The sequence below is a fragment of the Scomber scombrus genome, chromosome 12 (assembly GCF_963691925.1).
Source record: "Scomber scombrus chromosome 12, fScoSco1.1, whole genome shotgun sequence".
Classification (NCBI taxonomy): domain Eukaryota; kingdom Metazoa; phylum Chordata; class Actinopteri; order Scombriformes; family Scombridae; genus Scomber; species Scomber scombrus.
Genome location: NC_084981.1, coordinates 7489888 through 7510808, shown reverse-complemented (window position 1 = coordinate 7510808; position 20921 = coordinate 7489888). Strand labels below are relative to the sequence as shown.

Genomic DNA, 20921 nt, shown 5'->3' with positions numbered 1-20921 from the left:
TTAAACAATGTCACTTTTTGTATTTTACTAATGACTGTCACGCCACTACCAGACTTTTATTACAAGCATACGGGGGAAAAAAGAGCTGATCCACATCAATCTACAACAGATCAAATAATGAGTGATGCTTTCACTTTGATTTATATTGCATTATGTGTGTCTTGCTGTTCAGGTTCTATTTCTTTTTTGTTTGTTTTATATTATTCATGTGATATTAGTGCTGTTGTTTTACTTTTGGATACATTTTCCAACATATTGCCAAAAGGATGGTTTTTGTGCCTCAGTATTTCAGATTGCAATACATACAAATGCTTGTGTAACTTTTGAGAATGAAATGTATTTTCATGAATTGATGTAATATTTCCTATCTGCAAATGCATCTAATATTCCAATTAAATACATTTACTATCAGAAGTCTTCATGCTTCTTGAACCAGATTTTAAAAAGCTGCATTTCATCTTTACATTTACATCGTACAGTTTGATGTTTAAGAAGATATTTTTATCATCCAACTACATGAAGCTGCTCCTCACAATCCTCTGTGGTAGAATAAATGTCCGTCGACTGCTGCCGCCCGCAGCTCCTCCTCCACGTTTTCCTTCTTTATCTGTAAAACAAGGTCAGTGTCAGCTGAGGTCATCACAAGAACAACATCACAGCAGAGATGATCCTGAATCTTACCGTTCCCAGTTGTGGAAAGAGACTGAATGACACCGGGATCATCAGGCCAAAGATTAACGCAACGCTCATGTGACGGAGAGGAGCGATCATCAGGGAGCTCCTCTGGAAAGGTCTCGTTCTATAAGGGAGAGCAGGTTCAGTCAACAAGTGGAGTTTTGTTAAGGTGCTTTTTAAATAGAATGAAAGTGAAAAAGCAACTGACTTCTGTAATAGTGAAACCAGGAGTTGAGGAACAGCAGCGGTTGTGCCAAACAGTGCCGCTCTAGACAGCGCTGTTTCCCTTACAGCCTGAGAAAAGAGTGAAAAACAGTCCGATAAAGCAAACTGACAATATAAAAAAGTAAAGTTTCTTTTCTATTTGCTTCTCTTTTACCTTTTCTCCTGCTAGTTTAGAGATGCCAACAGTATTTCCATTGGAATCAAACACTTTGATCCCAGCTTCCGACTCCTCATTTCTGACAGTAACCACATTGAAGAAGGCCAGGCCAGCTAGAGAGTGACACAACATGTCAATTACTGGATCCATGCCAGGTGATTTATTATAAAATCATATAATAAGTAAAAACAGGAAAACTGGTAATTCTATTTACAATCTGACATAAATTCAATGCAAAAGAGAGCTCTCTTCTTTCTGATAGCAGTATTTAAGTATTTTATATAAAGAACTCACCTGAGAGCGGCACTGGTAAAATAAACCTGAAGAAATTCTGGAGTGGTATGGTCCTCACATTGAGTCGGTTAATGAGAATTTGAGGAAGGGCCTGAAATTAAAGGCACAAAATGTTTAAATAGCAACTATATACAATAGGATATACAGTACAATCATTAGAGTAAACGTAGCACAGTTGTCATCAACACAATCAGGCCGTACACACCCCTGCACATGTTGAATAGGACACTGTTCCTGCAATCAACACGAGCTGCCTCATAGACGTCTTGGTACCCTGGTGATCAGTGATAAAGACACAAGGTGGAGATAAAGTGAAGCACAAACAGATGGAGGACTTCAGATTAAGGACTCAACATTGATTGGAGGATTCATATGTAACTGTCAAACTGGATAATCGAGTAGTGACATCAGTATCATCAGGCTGACCCCTGAATTTAGATGATGATTCAAACAATGCATTACCTTCTCTGATGAGGAGTTTCTGTTTGTGTGGTTGAACCCAGCGTTGTAACTCTGCAGTAAAAACTGTGGGAATGCATTTATATTGTTAATGTACATGCAGTGTTAAAACCACATCATATATTGTCTATATTAACATGATGAATATGTGACAGTACCTGCCAAAACAGAGCTGCTTTCACACTGCTATGTGGCAAAAAGCTGGCAACAACCTGAGAAGAGATAAATAGCTTCAATACTCCTAATAATCACCACAACATCATGGTCAAATTATCATAGTGGATTTATAGAACAGACGTACCAAAGGAGCTGATACTGACAAAAATGCTAGAAAGAAAATGAGAGAAGACATTATATTTTTAGTATGCACAACACAGTATTTGCAAGGTTTAGTTTTAAATGTCTGAAGGCTTGTGTTGGCACTGCTGGAATTTAATCTAAACCAACAACCTGGACAAAAGCAGCTTCTGACTGACTGCACACATCCAATTTAAGTTGATTTCTTTTACTTTTTCAGGCTTTTTAAAAGACCAGCGGACAATTTCAGTTACTTCCATAATTGTAATAATGAGGTGAATCTATTAAGGATTAGTTAAAGCCTAAATTTGACTGTACCTGGAGGGCGAAAAACCATAGGAAGCACAGCACCAGAGTCAGCATGGACAGACGACTGTAAACACAGTGACAAGTAAGCAAGAGGGGGCAGTTATTACTGTGTCATCTGCAGTGGTGGCAGTGGTTTACTGTAATGCTTTAACTACATCAAGCTCATAACATTGGTACATTTAATTCAATGTAATAATGTAGGGTTAGGATTTTTCATTCAAGACTTTTACTTGTAATGGAATATTTTTTACATTGCTGTATTGGTACTTTTACATAAAAGAAAGGATCTGAATACGTCTTTCACCACTGCTCATATGCTTTGATAAATTGTGGATGTTTTATGCAGAATAATCAGTGAATTCAAACTTATTTTGCAAATATTACTTACGAGGGCAAGGTTCAGTGCATGTCTATCCTAGAAGAGGAAACAGAACAAACAGGTGTAAATAAATCAGAGATGATGGGCAGACCTCTGTGCTTCTAGACTTTCAAACATAATCTGACCTCTCCATTTAGTTTCCCTCCTCTTCCAACACGAGCGTGGGCTTTCTGTATTTCAACCTGAGGGGAGCAGGATCTCTAGTTAAACCTCAGATATTCTCTACTCATCTTACATCAGTGTATCTCTGCATGCAACTGCAAGCAATCACTGTTACTCACATCAGAGCTGAACAGGGAGGTGGGATCTAGGAGATTAAACCAGATCTGCAGACGACTGACGAAAGACTGGAAGAGAAAGAAAGATCACTTATTATAAATATCAGAGGAGCTATGAACACATATAAATAGACTGCATGTGTAAGATGATGCTCTGTATTGTATATCACTGCACAGTTACCTGTCCCTGGCTCTTCCAGTACAGCAGATTGGGATCCATCACAACAACAAGAACATTTACTTCCCATACACTCCGAGATTTCAATACTATAAAGATATTACTACAATACACAACATCTTAACTACATGTAGTTCTCATGCTTTTGGATTTTAAGGTCAAGTTGTAACTACTTCCGTGTTTAACCATGTGTTCAGTGTGGGCGGGTTCATGAGACGTTCATGAAAGATCAGAAAAAATTGAAATGACATATTCTTTCACATCTCCACTTACAATAGTTTTTAGTTTATAAGCAGAGTCAAAAAATTGAGAGCGTTGGACTTACACGTAACGTTTAATATCACACACAAATACATTTAATGCAATAAACTGGACATCCTAAACTCACAGTTGCATTTTATATACAACTAAAGCACTTTTCCAACACCTGATGAGCACCTGAAGGCAGCACATTACAACATGGTGTTTGCTTGTTTGTTATTGTTTATTTTACAGCATCATTTCTACCATTCACTGTAGTTTACAATTATCACATATTACATATATTAAAAATAAAGTTGCATATTTGACATTTTACACCTGCAAGCTCGCGCGCAGCACGTGTGTATGTGACGTCACAGCCTGCCCTTCACTGACACCATCCAAAATGGCAGCGAGCATTGGGAGCCTGTTCAGGACGTCTGTAAGTACTATTTCATACAGTCAAGTGTGTGTCAGGAGAGCTGTCACACACTGTCGCTTTACTTCAGGGTTTATGAATGAGTAAGAGAGCAGCCTGCACAGTGTACACACGACCAACTCCGGTACCAAACCTCTGGCCCGCGGCCGCTGCTAGGGACGCATACGGTCCTTGAAAAATACGCAACGCAATAATTGTTTTAGCGTTTTAATGTAGCTGCTGTTTTAAAGAGAATGAATGTAACAGAATGGTTCAGCAACACGTTGAAGTAGTGTAATGAATAATTATGGCTGCACATGGTTTTGTTTTATTTAGTTTGTAGGTGCAGTGTTTGGCTTCAGTACCTGATGTTACACTTTATCTGGTGACCCATCTCATTCTGTGTCCGCCAGTGTTGGAAGAATGCTTTACTTAAGTATCACAATGTAAAAATGCTTAATTATAAGCAAGATCTTGCATTTAAAATCCTACCAGTAAAATAAGTAAACGTTTTATTGTTCTTTCTGCTCCTATATTCTATGACTGTCCACTTGCTGCTGTGACAATGCAATTTTCCCCATTGTGGGACTAATAAAGGAATATCTTATCTCTTAGTTTTTACTTTTTCTGCTTAATTAGTTAATTTTGTAGAAAATCGGGCTGTGTCACATTGTAGACACATTATAACTTTATAAACTAGGAGGTTATTATGCGTCCGTTTTGTTTACTGCCAGCGTCATGGTTAAATAACAAGACGTTACTTAACTTGGTGGAAGGTGGTGCATGTGGACACTTGTGTAACTGCAGATCTGAAAGAGCAGCTCAGCAGTAGCAGCATGTTGACTGAGAGAGCATCTTCATTCCTAGTAACTGCACTGCTAGAGGGCTTTGCCAGAATACATGTGGACATGAACTAATAGTAAATAAATAATCAATCAATACAATTTAAAAAATAATGCCATTGATTATTCAGAATGCACAAACACATAAAGCAGGTGAAAAATACAGGCAGATATTATAGATAATTGTTATGGGCAAAATAGCTTGAAAACTGACAGTATTTCATGTTTCATATTCCATATACATATGTGTATATAATATATTCATATTCCAATAATAAAAATGTCATTCAGCTGCAGCAGCATGAGGTGTTGCATCTCATCAAACTGGTGTTGCAGGATGTGGTCTGAGTCAGCTAGGAGAACTTGTTGATATCCCTTTTATAATCTGCTACTGTACCTTTTTAGCAGATTATAAAACAGCCTCAATTAAAATCTTGCCGTGGCCTTTGTTCACGAGAACCAGAACATCATAACAGAGGAGAGAAATCATTCTATCTATTGAGGACAAATTCAACTAGTTCAGACAATTTCCCCATTGTGGGACTAATAAAGGAATATCTTATTTTATCTTATCAAATACCTTTTAAATTTAGATCTGTAAGCTGTTAAACAGCACTGACCTGATAATCACATGGCTGTCCTTAAGTCTACCCCTGTTTAACTGCTGCTCAACTGTCAATGATTAAACAAGTATTTGTGGAATATTAATGTTAAATTGTCTTTTCTCAGGCAAAGGTTGCAGCAGGAGGGCTGAAAGCTGCAGCAGCCTGCCAACACGGAGCCTTCGGAGCTGCAAGAATCCTCAGCGCTCCTGCACTGCAGACAGCCTGCTTCTCAACCAGTATGACCCCGTTTTACCCTTTTAATAATGAGCTGCACAATCTGAGTTTACGCCACATGACTTAGTGAGTGTTTTATAGGCTTTATTGTATATAAGCAAGTCGTGCTTATGATGAAATGGTGTGTCAGGCTCTTCCAGATGGGCTGCTGCAGTCACTCAGCCCGCTCCTGCTTTTAAGGCCACAGCAGTCCACAACGGGGAGTTCAAGGAGATGAGCCTCGCTGATTTCAAGGGCAAATACCTGGTCCTCTTCTTCTACCCGCTGGATTTGTGAGTACTGGAAATGATTGTCTGACATGCATGAAGAGAGGAAGTACATACTATGATAGCTGTCCTTTCCTTTTTAATGTACTTTTTAAAAAATGTTTGTTTTTAAAGCCCATCCAGACATATTTTCAGACATAAGAAAAAACTCAGACTTTGAACTTCATCCTGTGTTTGTTCTGTTGCAGCACCTTCGTGTGTCCAACTGAGATCATCTCCTTCAGCGACAAGGCCAACGAGTTCCACGACGTCAACTGCGAGGTGGTCGGTGTGTCCGTAGACTCTCACTTCACCCACTTGGCGTGGACCAACACTCCACGCAAGGTACGCTCCCCTCATTTAATAATTATTCAGCCACAGACACACGGTGCAAGGTTCAACACATTGATTCTTTGATGTTTGCATTATTATTATTATTATTGTTATCATGTAGATGTGTTGTAATAATATGTATTATTTCATGCTGTTTTGTCAGACTGGAGGTTTGGGAAACATCCACATCCCCCTGCTCTCTGATCTCAACAAACAGATATCAAGAGACTACGGGGTGCTCTTGGAGAATCCAGGCATCGCACTGAGGTACAGTCATTACATGACATGGCCTTTTTCACAAATACACACCTAACTCTATATCATTTCATTCACAACAAAAGTATGCAAGTAGGTATAGTACTACATAAGTACATAATTTGAGATTTTTCTCATATAGTCATTATATTATAGATAGTTTGATTTGGCTTTTATTGCATTTTATGTTCACTCAGTGTTATATATGGATGGTTAGACAGTATGATGGATTTAGTGAACTTGCAGTGTCAGTGTAATAATCAATATCCAAATCAATATTTACAGTGTTAATTTATGCCTGAGTAGGAAAAACCCACTATGCTGAATTTGTTGTCATTTTTCTTATTGCCTTTATATTAGACAGTTTATGATAGATTTTTAGCCTTTCATTTTCTTTTTTTCAGTATTTTGTAGATGACTTCATAGCTGTTGTTCTTGAAAGATGCTTGATCATCATTATCTGTTGTCCCTTCAGAGGTTTGTTCATCATTGATCCAAGCGGTGTGGTGAAGCACATGAGTGTCAACGACCTGCCGGTGGGTCGTTGTGTAGAGGAAACCCTTCGTCTCGTGAAGGCGTTCCAGTTTGTGGAGACCCACGGCGAGGTGTGTCCGGCCAGCTGGACCCCCGAATCCCCAACGGTGAGTTCCTTCAAACTTTGGAACCAAGATCTACTTTAATCCAGAAGTGAAGTATAAACGGTCCTGTTTGTTATTTAAATTCTTATTTTGCCATGTTATTTACTCCAGTGTTTGCATTTAGGATATGTAACTGTGCTTCTACCACAATATTACGCACTTTTAAAAATTCATCTCGCAACTTGTTTGTTTTTCAGATTAAACCGACACCAGAAGGATCCAAGGAGTACTTTGAACAAGTCAACTGAGAAAGATAGTCGTAAACACTTACGTTAGTAGTAAATGGGTCATGTGTGTAAAAACAAGTATGTGCACTAGTTTACAGTTTATGAAATTCTATGTACCCATACACGCCTCAATATACTATTAAATATATTCTTTATAAATGACTTATTTGCCCTGATTTGCATGCCTCAGTGTTAATGTTTTGCTTTTCATTTAAAGAGTACAAGTTGAGTGTAACTGACCTGAAAAGTAGTTTCATTCTCGTTTAATTTTTCCAGGTTGACTGACTTGTTTACCAGAACTTCTTCAAGACTCAGCATAGTCCTGTGTTTGCAATACAGTGCATTAATATGTATCTACAGCGCATTAATATGTATGAACTTATCTAAAAACACACTCATAAATTCTTACCTTTTAAAGGCAAAACCACACTTAATAACCCCTGTACATAAATTGTTTATTTTCTCTTTTTACAGCAAGTTAATATGCAGGTTCAAAATGTCTAATCAGACATCGGTACACAACATGAGGTGCCAAAATCAACTTCAGTGGGGGAGAACTGGAAATTAGGAAAAAAAAAAAAGGCATTGCCACTTCTCTTACAAGTAGGGTACATACTGTATTTACACAAAATGGAAAAAAGCGTTTGAAACACTCCGCAGCACTGTGTGTGGTTATGAAAACATCTACTTTTAAGTGTACATAAACTTCAATTTGTACAGTATGTTTGCAGAAACAAAGCGATCGCCTCATTCCTTCTGACATTCACAAATTATGCTTCAGGTTAGGCAACAGAAAGAACGTGAGGGAGATGGCTTACCAGAAGATGTAGAGCCTCTTTTTAAAGCTTTTAAATAATATATGAAATCAAAAAACATCAAAAATAAAAAGAAGAATGTCCATAAGCAGGCCTACCAGTCGTCCCACGTGTACCTTTTACGTTGTGAGACCGAGGAGATGCTCAGAGAGAGAGAGGGGGGAAAAAAATAAAACCTGACAGCACTGACTAAAGTGGAATTTGATGAGCAGATGGTTCGGTGAAAACTTCATGCAATTTCAGGCAAGATGTAACAGCGCCACCAGCCCCACCCCAAGCACCAAACAACGAAAAGAAAAACAAACAAAAAAACAAAATATACCTTTTTTTTGTTGTTTTTAACTGTACGATTCATTTAAAAAAAACACCCTGTAGTAAATCTGTACAACGAAAATACATTTGGGATCTACATCTAAAGGTACATTATTAAGGTCATATACACTCCCCCTCCCGCCCCCACCCATATATTATCTTTACAAGTAGACTTCATTCAAACCCAAACATTAAGAAAACATAAGACTAAACGGGGGGGAAATGGGATCACATCAAACATCCATTTAAAAATCTGTTCTTACTGTACCTCGACCGCTGGTCCGTCCCTCTGTTCTCATCTGTACAGTAAACTACAGCAGGACTAAAATATCAACTGGATGGATTGCTACTATAACAGGGAAATTAAGAATTGTCGAAAAAAAAAATAGAGGGGAGGGGGGAATGATTCTCTAGTGACGACAGGTTTTTTTTTTTTATAGAATCTTTTTCGGTGGAAGTAAATCTCGACAAAAAAGGTGTAACGATATTTCATGTGACTGCAAGAATACAAAATAGAAATCAAGTCAGAACACGCGGGCACAGACCCAACTCTCCTATATTCTGACACAATAGAACAAAAGGCTTTCAATACACTTAGGCCTCTTCACTGAAGAGAGCTACACTATTCCATCAATAAACATTTATGTTCTCTGGTCTCAGGTGGGACTGGGTTGGAAAAAGAGAAGCCATGTCAGCCTTAAACATTTGCCCCCGACGTTTTTTTGTTTTTGAAAGCAACTGATAAAAACAGAACCTTTGTGTTTTGATATTTCTCTTCCGCAAGATTTGCTCTCGTTCACATGGTGCCGCGGCGTTGAAATTCATTCAGAAAAATGGAAAAAACTACATTGTACAAAGTGAGATTTTCACAATCTCTTTGCAAGAAAGAAAAGTAATAAAGAATGACTTGTGCCCGCCGTCTTTCAGGGTACACGTAGGCAAATCCATTAATATCCCTGTGATGCTGCTTCGCTTCTTAGTCAATTTTCACATTTGTGTAGATCTTCCTCACGAAGGCACTTGTTCCCATGTATCCAACGGCACCTGCAAAACAAAAGAGTTTTCCGTGAGTTGTAGTTTGCCAGAACATCCGTCACAGGACACAATGATTACTGGTTAAGGATTCCTCTGAAGGTTTGAGCAGAGGAGAGCACATCCTAAATCGACTAAATGACTTCTCGGATGTCCAACGAACCCTGAAGGCATCGTCTAACCCGTGCAGATTAGAGAAGGCTCCACAAAAGGTGCTTTAAGGTGCCAGGCTTTGCTTATTAGTCTTCCAAGATGAAGAATGAGGGGCTTGCAGCTGCTGAGGAAAAGACTTCAAACTAAAGAACTGATTTGGAGAAAAGAAAAAAAAGACACATGGTCTCATGCAAGAATCCACATGTATGAACATATCCCTGCTTAAGTGGAGCTTATAAGTTATTTAAAACTATGTTTATTTATATTGGTAATTTGTGTCAAGGTCTTGTGCAGGACTTTAAAACTTTAATCTGAAAAGAATTTGGAGTTTTTAATTGTTATAGAAATAAACTAAAATATAAATATATAAATCAATATACTTTGCTAATTTACAGCGAGTTTGACAACTTTTGACTTGCTTTTGTTTGACTAATATTTTCACTTCTATCTCCATGACTCTCACCTCCCGTCCAAGTCAGGGGCTGCTTTTCATTAGACTTTTTTTTTTTTTGCATCTAACTTCATGTCGCACCGCTCCCCCTCTCTCTCTCTGGCGGTAATTAAGAGAAGCTGCATAAATATTTTCACAGTCTGAAACTATTACATTTTGTTAGCTGATTAAACAAAAGCAGGAAGGCTCTGCGGTCTTCTTTTCTACTTTCCGAGTGACATTTTCTGTGAATGGAATTTGTCTGAAAACAGAGCAGAACCGGCAGTCTTATTAGAGCAATTTGACGGTGTTAAATATGCTAATGAGCATGTCTTAAAAATGTGCACCAACCTGTTCGCCAGGTTAAAATTTATACAGTTAAGAGAGTTTGCTGAATTTGACTTGGAAGAAGAAAAGAGAGTTTAAGATAAAAATCAAATCTTTCTGATCTGCACCAAACTATTTGGAAAGCGTGTTTTGTCAGCCTGGTCTGCTGCTTCATCAACTCTTATTCATCATCATCATCAATCAATAGCTGACACATATTTCACATCATTTTCATTTCATTAAAGAATCAAATTTAATGATGAATTGACTGATACTTCACCAGACTTTGTCATTAGTTTTTTGGATGAATCCGAGGAATTTAATTTAAAATACACACATGTTGTTAATATTATTTGCAAGAGAGTTTTTAAGTCACCCCTACAAAAGATGTAAAAACAAGATGCAGGACTCACCACACATGATTCCTAGAGCAGTGCTGAACACAGCCATGTAGCCGAAGTAGAAGGATGTCTGGAACAGCCCGTACATCCTGAAACACACAGTCAGATAAAACATCAGTTCTTCATTCAAATATATTACTTAAAAATGTGTCATTAATAGGACATGTGGTTTAGAGACTGACACTCACTTGGTTTTGAAGAAATAGTAGTAAAAGGAGTACATGTAAACATAAACAGCAGTGGATGCAGCAGAGAGGAAGCTTGTCCATTGCCTAGAAAAGAGAAACGTAATTATTCACGAGCTATTTTAAGGGTCTGTGGAGGGGAAACAAATCTACATACAGTCAGTCAATGTCAGACTGTAATAACATTTGTGTACTCACCATCTGTAGTCCTCAGCGTTGAGCAGGAAGTACGTGCACACGATGGTGACGCACACAGTCACGATGCAGAGGATAACCAGGACCAGCATCATGAAGCCGTAAACGTAGTAGATTTTGTAAGCCCAAAAGGATGTGAAGATGAAGTACCTGAAGGAAGGAGGAAAAGAAAACGTGTCAACTTCCGAAAAAATCAACTTATCAATGTACAAACACTCCAGTATCACTGCTTGCTTCTTACATTTCAATAAAAATGGAGCCGAATGGAAGGATTCCACCGAGGCAGACGATGACGGCCGGCTCCATGAACCTGAGAGAGCAGAAAAGTGATAGGATAAGTGACGATAAGAAGTAAAAAGGAAAATCTAGACAAAGTTAAGCAAAGTCTGACAGCAGCCTGAGGTCACAGCTACTATTTCCTCTTGGCAGGTTGCCCTAGTTCTAGTCAGATGGTTGTAAATGCTAATAAACTCACAGTTTATTGCAGTCTGTGCATCGGACTTCTGACGCTACAACATTTCATGCAACTCACAGAAAGTTCAACCTCCTTCCCTGTCCCACTTGTACCGTATCACCAGCTCTTGAACTCCATCTAAAAACACTTGCGGTGACCCTGTTTGTGTCAAATCACACTTACCATTTCTTCTCGGGGATGGGTCGCGGCACAGCGTTCACCCGGCAGGGAAAGTTTGGCTGGCCGGACAGATTCCTCCCTAGAATTGTCCCCACAAGATTTAGCGGCAGAATGACAAAGAAGCAGATACAGCACACAGCAACCTGCAGAGAGAGAGAGGAACATTTTTAATATTCATTTAAGAGTTAGCAGACATCCATCATTTACAGTATCTTAGTTGTTGTAGGAATGACATTTACTAAACTGCTGTGTGTGGATCTCTTATGTGTTGCAGCCATAGCTAGATGGAGAAATTACAAATACATACAGGTTGATTGCTATCATCAGGTGGCCATCATGTTTGGCCGGAACTTTAAAAAAAAAAAAAAAAAACCCTGTGTCTTTCCAGGTCTACTGAGATAAGAAACTTGGCTGATGCAGTTGGAATGCAGTTTTTTCTTGGTTTAATTTCAAGATGCTTTATGATGGCTCCACTCTTGTGCTGACAGACACACAACAGCAGACAGCTGTTCATAATTTAGACGGCATCCAAGTTTTTAGAATGACTGCACTGTTTGGAAACCTGAGGGCAGCAATACACTTCACGGTTCTGTAAGCCTACACCAACCAGTCAAGCTGCAGTTTACATCCACGTCTGTCCAGATTCAGAAATTCTACTGAAGACTTTGAAGGAATTTAATGAACAGTATTAAACGATTTTCCTTGTATGTATTTGCATGCTTTCCCAATAAGCTCATATTATCCTATTAGACATTTGTGTGAAACTTTGTCATAATTAGCATATGAATTTCATTTACATAAGCTAATGTAGTGTTAAATATGTTTTAAAAGGTGTTGTCAGTTTCCTATGTTCTTGACATAAAGAACTAAAGGATTTATAGGCTGAACCATAGCAAAGTATTACATACACAGAATGAGATGCAGTTTAAAGACTTGTGACTGAATACTTTCTACACTACAGAGCGATGAATACAGTTGTCTACAGGTCTACGGCTGTATTCAAATCACTTCCACTGTAGCCATACAGATTAACTGTTGACTTGGGAGAATATTGGTGGTTTTTAGGGTGTTGTTGCTGTGTCAAACCCACCATGGTGCCAAATGGGATGGCTCTGGAGGCGTGGTAATAGATAGCGATGAAGTTTATGAAGAAGGCGGTTCCGCACACCATCGCCGGGATCAAGAAGGCCCCGATGAACATTTGCTTAATCCATCTTCTGCCTGCGTCATTCGCACAAAACCGAAAACAGCGCAATCAGCATTTTTATGGAAATCTCAAATCTGACTGAATCTGTGAGTCCAGGAGAGCAGCTGAGACGATATGATGCTTTTTATATTACCTCCTTGTTTTGCGTACAAGCTTCCCCCAAAGTAGCCATTAACGGGGGAGGTTGCGGCGTACACGAAAATGGCTGTGCTCAGCATGGATCCTCTCCTGCAGAGTAAAATGAAATGAGTTGAGCCAAGTGAAGTCCACTAGTCCCTTTATTTCCCCTGAATCCAGCATTTCATATGTATGGTGTTTTTCTGCACTCAGATCTAATCATATCTTTCAACGTGACATTTCAATAGAAAGCTTGGATCTCACTGTACATAATAACCCAAATATGACTTTTTACACACAGTGCCAGCCCCTTTACCCCACACAATAGTTTTGGGGGTTTTTCAATCAGTGGTTTCACGACACACTTCCTTTGTTTCCTCTCAGGACTCATCTATTCTGAGGTATTTCCCCTTAGTACACATATAATGCTTCTTAACCACATTTCAACGTGATTAATCCAGATAGTAACATTCAGATGGGTTTAAATGCATTTCATCAATATTGTATCTGATAATGAAGTTGATTTAGGTTTAATGTTCAACCAATTTAAGTAACAGAAACTACATATGAATTCAATCTTGATATGTGTGTGTTGCCTTTTGCTGACAAGTCAAGAGCGAGAAGATAAGAAGACGCTGTGTGTTACACTCTGAGCTTCACTTACAACTTACCAGATTTTAAAATGGAAGCAGCAATCAGAACAAAACTCTTTGATTGCAACACATGAAGCGCCTGTTACTCACTCTGTGTAAAGGTCCTCAACCATGGCCACGATAATGACGATGAGGGAGACGGAGAAGATCTGGCAGCCGGAGCCGATGAGCGAGGAGAAGATGAGGGGATGGCTTGACGGTCTAAACACATCTCCGTGAACCTGCTTCCACCCGTATTCATCTCCCAGGTCTCTGTCCTGTTAGTGCACAGTGAGAGAAAGGAAATTAACAACTAGACATAATACGTTGCAATTGTATGTCTCTTTGAAAGAATTTAATAGAAGTGTATTTTCCTTCTATGTGTTCACCTGTTTGGCCAATAAAGTCGATTCTGATAATATAGAATAACACTAAGTTGTAGCCATGACAGTAAATAATGATTCAGATATGGATGCTACTGCGAAAAAGCTACAAATTTTAAAACATGAATGCTTCACACCGCTTCACAGAAGATCAATACAATCACCACAGTTTCAAGGTGGACACCAAGATTAGTGTAATCAATTCAGTATCCATACCATAAACATCAGTTCAGAGCAGTAAAAAAAACAGTAAAGACAGTGCAGAGCTGGGTCAAAATCAAATGGAAAACGCAGCAATATTCTATTTGGGGGAGAGAGAGAGAGGGAGAAAGGGAGAGAGGGAGAGATATAGAGATAGAGATAGAGATAGAGATAGAGAGAATAAGAATTTTTTGGATGAGACACTCTGGGTCTATAGTCTACACACTATAAAGGACCAAAGCAAAAATGTGTTGACCTCAATTTGAAGAGAAATAACACTGATAACTAGAAAACTGAACTTAAAAACCAGAAGAAGTTTTAATGTTATCAAACACAAAACAGAAAGATAGAACCGGCCACGTACTCAACCACTCCTGAAACCAAACAAAGAAAAACTGTAACCAAATACAGACCTGGGGACCACAGTCTTGAGATAGAAAAAAGGAAGACATTCAAAAAGCTTGCTACCCAAGACCACAGAGACGTTGTCACCATTGTGCCCTCTTAGAAACAAAGACTGGAACGCACTTCCTTCTCTCATGTCCAATATGACCAGATAAGGGAAACATATTAGCCTAAATTAATATTCCCACATTTTAACACCCGTTCAGAAACACACAAATAACAACCATTCTGGGAGAGAGTGAGAGATGCTTTATACTGGTAGTAAAATATGCAACATCATGCCACAGCCTCAGAAAGAAGGAGTGAACTTCAATCTTGTATTGTGGTACTTCATAAGCCTGAAGATGTGATGTTTCAAATGTAGTGATTTGATTGTAACTACCGCTAATCATTAATACCACACTGCAATAGGCCTGGCTGATTGGACGTATATCAGCAATTGGCAACTGGCTGAGTGGGCAATTTTAACTACAGATAGATACAGACTGTTCCCATGTCTAACTCGACACCTGCTGATTAAAATGAAGCGAGTAACCCCCGAAGTTAGCAATAGTGGGTCAGCCTAACCTGACCAAGTTCACTTAAGGAGGACTGACCTTTAAGATCGACCAGCTATTCTATTTTAGTGACAATCTCAGCCACTCCTCATGGAGAAAGGAGACATGTCTGCTGCTGTGTCGCTCCCTCTCACTTCAAAACCTCATCAGATCTACACACATCCCACAAATGACCTATTTTGGATTCAAAATGGCAATTTTCACCAAAAGGTGAGAAGTTTACATCCCTGCCTTTTAGACATTTGTGTGACAATTTGTCATTCTCTAGACTTATGGCTAAACATCTATCTTGTGAGGTCACCATGACCTTTGACCTTTGACCATCAAATTCTAATCAGTTCATCCTTGAGTCCAAGTGCATATTTGTACCAAATTTGAAGAAATTCTGTCAAGGCGTTGCTGAGATATTGCCTTTAAGAGAACAGGCCAGACAGACATACAGACAACCTCAAAACACAATGCCTCTGGCCACAGCTGTCGCCAGCACACACATAAAAATAAAGAAACTGTGCAGATGAGGTGATGAAACCCATCATCCAAAAACAAAACCCTAAAACTGAATCAGAAAAAAACAGCAATTCTACATTCTGAAAAGAAAACACTTTGCTCAATTACAAAAACCTACCATGTCGTCCATTTCCTCCTCTTTGCTGTATCTGGCGTAATCCTTTCTTAGTGTTCTCATCAGAATCATGGACACCAGACCCACCAAGAAAATGACCATCATGAAGGAGTTGAAGATGGAGAACCAGTGAATCTAAAATAAATGAGTAAAGATCACAGATTATTTTTGAGAGGTAAGCATTTTATACAACTTCTTATTTCAAATCAAAATGAAGCTTTTAAACTCAATGAATAAAGTGAATAAAGACTACAGAGTGTAAAAAACAGGTTTCAGGTTATTATGTATAATATTCCTTGTGTATGAGTACTTAAAGCATTACTCAACACATTCCAAGGTATTCAGGTCACACAAATAGCCTACTGGTTTCCAATTGTTAAATTAATCACCAACTATTTTTATGATTGATTGATCATTTACAGGTTTTTTTGTTTTGCTTTTTAGAAAAATTCATTCAAATGTGATACTTTCTGGTTCATTGAGTCTACGACAGTAAACTGAATATCTCTGGGTTTTTTGGATGGTACCAACAAGATATTTGAGGAAGCCATCTTGGGCTTTTAGAAAGAGTGATTAACAGTTTTCATCATTTATAGACCAAACAACTAATCGATTAATAAAGAAAATAATCATTATTGATAATGAAAATAGTTGTTAGTTGCAGCTCTATACTAGTTTGTTAAATCCATGCTCTCAATGGGCTCAGCTTCACAGTACAAGTCGGGGCAAGACATTAACTGTTTCATGCATGGATTCCAAAAATTCAGACTCTTAAATCAGTTAAACTTGCTTTTAGGACGAGTTCAGCTGGATTCCAGCCATGATGGCAGATGGTTTTCAAAAAAGTATCAGACAAAAGTTACCAGAGCCTGGCCAGTTAATTACACAATAGTGCAAGGCTCAACTCGACATTAACATGTCTGCTGTTACAACAAGCCACCAGCGGTTTTGGCTGGCACGATGAAGCATTAATCTCTAAAAACCACAACAGTGTGGTTATAAATGTGTGATGTTCAACTCACCCTGTGCTGAAAGAAGGACGGGTCAAGGTACTTGTCAAACCTGTCTTCAAACTTCACATCTGACTTCTTCCACTTCACCTGTAATACAAAAGATTATCATAGTTAAACTCATTGTGTTTTAAACCATTTCATGCGCATGAGATCAATGTCACAGACACATATTAAGGACATAAATAAATATGAACATATAAAAAGGACGACTCAGTGGATCATTCAGTACTCACAGAATAAGACATTGCAATTCTTGTGTTGGGCACGAGTCTGACTTTGCCTTCACTTGTCAGATTTACATCGACAATTCTGTTGCCATTAAAGCCGATCTCCAGTTTCTTGTACGTCCACAGGTAGTGATCCTCTCCGTTTTCATCCGCCTCACCAACAATACCTTGAAAAGATTGAAATACAGGGAATTACACATCTGGACCTTAATGAAGTGGACAAATGCACAGCTGTAAACACGGAGCTTTAAGTTAAATAACATAAATAATCAAGTAGCTGACAAGAGGAAAATGCCAAATAAAAGGTCAGTCATAACTCTGCCTGTTAGCTATATTCATTAGTTATATGCAGTCTTTCAGCTTCACCTGTTCTCAAGTTTGTCCCTGCAGGCCACTGTAAACAATCTCTGATTATGAGCAAATGAGTTTGATACCATCACTCTGAATCTCATTGTTTCACACACATTATGTGCACTGGTTTGGCTACCACACCAGCAAACCGGACATGAGGTCAAAGTCTATATTTATTTACCGTCATTAATCTGGGAGTAGATCACACATGGCATGAAGTGTAGTCTGAGTAAATGGCAGGGCCCCACCCACTGCCTACAACATCAGCTTACACAGTGATGTTTGAGCAACTGTGGGAGTGGTGCAGGCTGCTGCTGTACGAACCCTTTACCACGTATGTGAGCAACCACGTTCATTGCTTGTTAGCGAACTGTAACTGTGGGAAGACACCGTGATGACAGTGACTCATTGACATCCTCCTTAGCACAAGATAACACCGGTGCACTTCGCAGTTAAGGTTGACGTCAAAATCTCACAGCCACATATCGATGATCAACAATGGAGCTTATTTGTTTAGAGCGGTTTCTCGGCAGCAAACATAGTGTTTTATAATTTAACAAGCAGAAGAGGTGAAGGGAACTGAAAATATTAGCGAACCAAGCAGGTCATTTTATTGTTCAGCAGATTATGAACAAAAGAAAGATGCTGAATTGTTTGATTCTCCATACAAGCTGACCTGAGTGTCTTTCATTAAGCAGTGTGATATCCAGACTAGCATATTGTTACACCCACAGTAGGATGAATGGATACATCCACCAAGAAGTAAAACAAAATGGTTTTACTTCCCTAAAAAGCCTGATACACAAGATACACACTGAAACTGCAAACTCTGGTGATTAGTTAAATGGTTACTAAGCAAGTAATTTAGGCAGAATGATAACTGGAATGACAGAAAATGGACAACAGATAAGATATAGATAAGCATAGCCAGAAAATATTGCAGTAAGAACCCATATCACTGGACAACTTGTAATATTTCCTACAGGTATGCCAGCATATATTTTTAAGGACATTAATGATCACTTACCCCAGATAGGCAGGTCGTCTATGTACATTTGGTACCAGTAGTGATTCTTTATAGCATAGACAAATGCATCCCGTTTGGCTTTGTCCAGTTCGATTTCACAGTATGTTGTCTGCAAAACTTCGTCTACAGGGATGGAAAAAAACAACAACACATCATCTTAGTGAGATAAGAGATGAAAATAAATACACCCACACATTAATTTGTGTGTTCAACAGGTGAAAGCCGCCAAACAGGTGAGCGTACCTTTGAACTTTATGTCGAGGCCGCTGAATTCCAGCTCCACTCCCTGCAGAGCCTCTCCAAGCGTTTCATGGTAATGACTGATGGTCTTCTTGGAGCCCGCGCAGAAGGGCAAAGAGAAATACTTGTATGTCTCCTGTCGGTTGTGGTAAGGCCCCACTGTGTTCATCCATAAAACTACCTCCTCCTTATCTGTGTACTGCAGAGGACAAAACAATGGACTCTTATTAATGGGATGTTCAGGAATGCTACACCAGCTCTGCTGGTTTTGCTGCTTTCATATTTCAGTTAATTAATATTCAAATAAATTAAAGGCAATGGCTCACAAGTAACTCTTACAACATGTTCACACACCCACATTAGTAACAACACAGCTACAGCACAGTATGATTTAGACACTAGGGGGTTAGAAAGAAGACACGTCCAAAGTAACGTTATTGTCACTTTTCTACCTCAAAATGATTCATTTAAAAAGGTGGGCTGCTACATTAACGTTCATGCAAACATATGAAAATGTAAAGTACGTGTTGCTGCGCCAGTGTCACGACTCCAATAACTGATAAGCTAAAAAGCTAAGTTTGATTATAGTCAAGGAAGTTAACTCCAATGCTATATCCGCTTCAACCCGACTGAGCGAATTCACGCATAGCCCAGCTCAATTATATGATGAAGACATTGCAATACAGCTTATTCACTTGTTAAACAGTTGTTATGAGGGTGTCTTGGTTTTAGCATAAAAAGAAACATCGAAAGGCCCTTACGTTAAACCGGTGTATCGGTTATTTAACGTTGACTCAAACAACCGCGGCAGCCGTCACTTCAGGGTGTTTGTAGAGGATTGTCATAGGGGTTAAAAGCCTTACACCTTCATTAAACGACATTACTATATTTGTTGGACGACTAACTAAAGTAATGCTGCTGTCAGCTAGCCTGAGTTGAGTGCAGTTGCCGCCAGTGCTCAAGGAAAGCTTGTGGAAGACGTGCTAACAAGCTAGCCAACCAACGCTAGCCTGGTGCCCTGAGGCCGATAAGTGGTGACAAGTTAGCTGGCTAATTGTCTGCCTATGAGACTGGTAGCTCCGTATGTGTAGCTAAATAAATAACGCAGCGGGCCAAACGGTGCACTCTGTCATCATGTGAGGTTTGCGTGTTTTTCTTGTGTGCAGCTAGCCAGCGGTCGCAGCTACAAGCTAGCAGCAGGTTACACAGAGCACAAACGTCCATTATTTTCAAGGCTCTCCCCTCTTTTTTTTTTTTCAATCGGCCTCTCAAAAACGCTCTCTTACCGTGTGCTCATGCTCATCTCCGTCCACGGGTAATAACGAGCCTATTATAGCGAGAAGCGCCGCCGCCACCTTCCACCTGGAAGATCCCATTATTTGGAGGAGAAAGTATGCAGAAAGATTGGTGGATGTTAGCTTTTGTAGGGGCTATCCCACCTTCTTCCTGGTTGTATGACAGAGGCAGTTTTTTAGGGATGCTCTCGTCTCGTACGCATACGGCGTAAAGTGTTCGCTGGGGTTGGCTGAGATGTGTCACGTGCCTGTCGTCCTCCAGTCATCGTGCACAGCGATGGATGAAGCGATGAAAGAAGAAACGCTGCCCGCAACCTTCAGCCACGTCATCCGACTGCCAAGACTGGAGCTTCACCTTTGACAGAACTGGTGCATGAAACATGATCCCCGCACACAACAAACAGGTCTATTCACTGTCTTTTTGAGCCTCCTCAAGGGACCCTGAGCTGTCTGAACAATATCTCACTTCTCATGGATTGAAATGTGCAGTTTAAAGCATAACACAGCTGGCCTTGCTTCTTCATGTCACTTCCAGCTGTATGTTCTCCTGAGAATAAAGAACTCACCACCACCGGATACAACCAAACAGTCTAATTAATAAGACATAGGATACTTCTCTCCCATAGCCAAGAAACTGAAAAGGGAATTAATTTGTGGTTAACTAAGGAAATTGCTTACTTTCTTATCAGTCAAAGCCTTTACTATAATAAAGTATTTAGCAACTATTAATAAGTCAACCTTTTCTTTCAAATGTGAGGACTTCCCTGACTCTTCACATCTTTTGTGCTTTAAAATATTTCACTTAAGTGGACACTTTAATGAGTTTTGCAATCATTAAAGACACACATCATTCCTGCATCTATATATAGCAT

The 20921-nt window shown here is 39.2% G+C and overlaps 3 protein-coding genes across 3 annotated transcripts; 1 reads left to right on the top strand and 2 right to left on the bottom strand.

Moving 5' to 3' along the window:
* Positions 1–485: 485 nt before the first annotated feature.
* sfxn4 (sideroflexin 4) lies at positions 486–3392 on the bottom strand. Its single transcript, XM_062430150.1, has 14 exons — positions 3255–3392; positions 3077–3142; positions 2921–2977; positions 2805–2831; positions 2426–2480; positions 2112–2137; positions 1969–2022; positions 1814–1876; positions 1557–1625; positions 1352–1442; positions 1055–1170; positions 884–969; positions 682–799; positions 486–607 (listed from the first exon to the last, which is right to left on the bottom strand). The coding sequence occupies exons 1-14, from the start codon at positions 3291–3293 to the stop codon at positions 530–532; spliced, it is 945 nt and encodes a 314-aa protein (XP_062286134.1). The 5' UTR covers positions 3294–3392; the 3' UTR covers positions 486–529.
* Positions 3393–3872: 480 nt separating this feature from the next.
* prdx3 (peroxiredoxin 3) lies at positions 3873–7450 on the top strand. Its single transcript, XM_062429833.1, has 7 exons — positions 3873–3933; positions 5481–5592; positions 5721–5862; positions 6045–6180; positions 6332–6435; positions 6899–7064; positions 7259–7450. The coding sequence occupies exons 1-7, from the start codon at positions 3898–3900 to the stop codon at positions 7307–7309; spliced, it is 747 nt and encodes a 248-aa protein (XP_062285817.1). The 5' UTR covers positions 3873–3897; the 3' UTR covers positions 7310–7450.
* A 128-nt stretch (positions 7451–7578) lies between these two features.
* tm9sf3 (transmembrane 9 superfamily member 3) lies at positions 7579–20244 on the bottom strand. Its single transcript, XM_062429831.1, has 15 exons — positions 20041–20244; positions 18758–18953; positions 18515–18637; positions 17143–17303; positions 16919–16996; positions 15900–16031; positions 13840–14006; positions 13113–13207; positions 12863–12993; positions 11776–11915; positions 11380–11448; positions 11142–11288; positions 10947–11030; positions 10771–10847; positions 7579–9459 (listed from the first exon to the last, which is right to left on the bottom strand). The coding sequence occupies exons 1-15, from the start codon at positions 20128–20130 to the stop codon at positions 9392–9394; spliced, it is 1758 nt and encodes a 585-aa protein (XP_062285815.1). The 5' UTR covers positions 20131–20244; the 3' UTR covers positions 7579–9391.
* Positions 20245–20921: the final 677 nt, after the last annotated feature.

What these genes read in the sequence shown, in the direction of transcription:
- tm9sf3 (XM_062429831.1), bottom strand. Translation starts at nt 20,130, where the DNA reads ATGGGATCTTCCAGGTGGAAGGTGGCGGCGGCGCTTCTCGCTATAATA. An exon ending in GAGATGAGCATGAGCACACG is followed by an intron (nt 18,954 to 20,040) that starts GTAAGAGAGCGT and finishes TGTCCTCTGCAG; the next exon opens with TACACAGATAAGGAGGAGGT. An exon ending in GGCTCCATTTTTATTGAAAT is followed by an intron (nt 11,289 to 11,379) that starts GTAAGAAGCAAG and finishes TCCTTCCTTCAG; the next exon opens with GTACTTCATCTTCACATCCT.
- prdx3 (XM_062429833.1), top strand. Translation starts at nt 3,898, where the DNA reads ATGGCAGCGAGCATTGGGAGCCTGTTCAGGACGTCT. An exon ending in GACAGCCTGCTTCTCAACCA is followed by an intron (nt 5,593 to 5,720) that starts GTATGACCCCGT and finishes ATGGTGTGTCAG; the next exon opens with GCTCTTCCAGATGGGCTGCT. An exon ending in AATCCAGGCATCGCACTGAG is followed by an intron (nt 6,436 to 6,898) that starts GTACAGTCATTA and finishes TTGTCCCTTCAG; the next exon opens with AGGTTTGTTCATCATTGATC.
- sfxn4 (XM_062430150.1), bottom strand. Translation starts at nt 3,293, where the DNA reads ATGGATCCCAATCTGCTGTACTGGAAGAGCCAGGGACAG. An exon ending in TATGGTTTTTCGCCCTCCAG is followed by an intron (nt 2,138 to 2,425) that starts GTACAGTCAAAT and finishes TTTTCTTTCTAG; the next exon opens with CATTTTTGTCAGTATCAGCT. An exon ending in TCTTTCCACAACTGGGAACG is followed by an intron (nt 608 to 681) that starts GTAAGATTCAGG and finishes CTTGTTTTACAG; the next exon opens with ATAAAGAAGGAAAACGTGGA.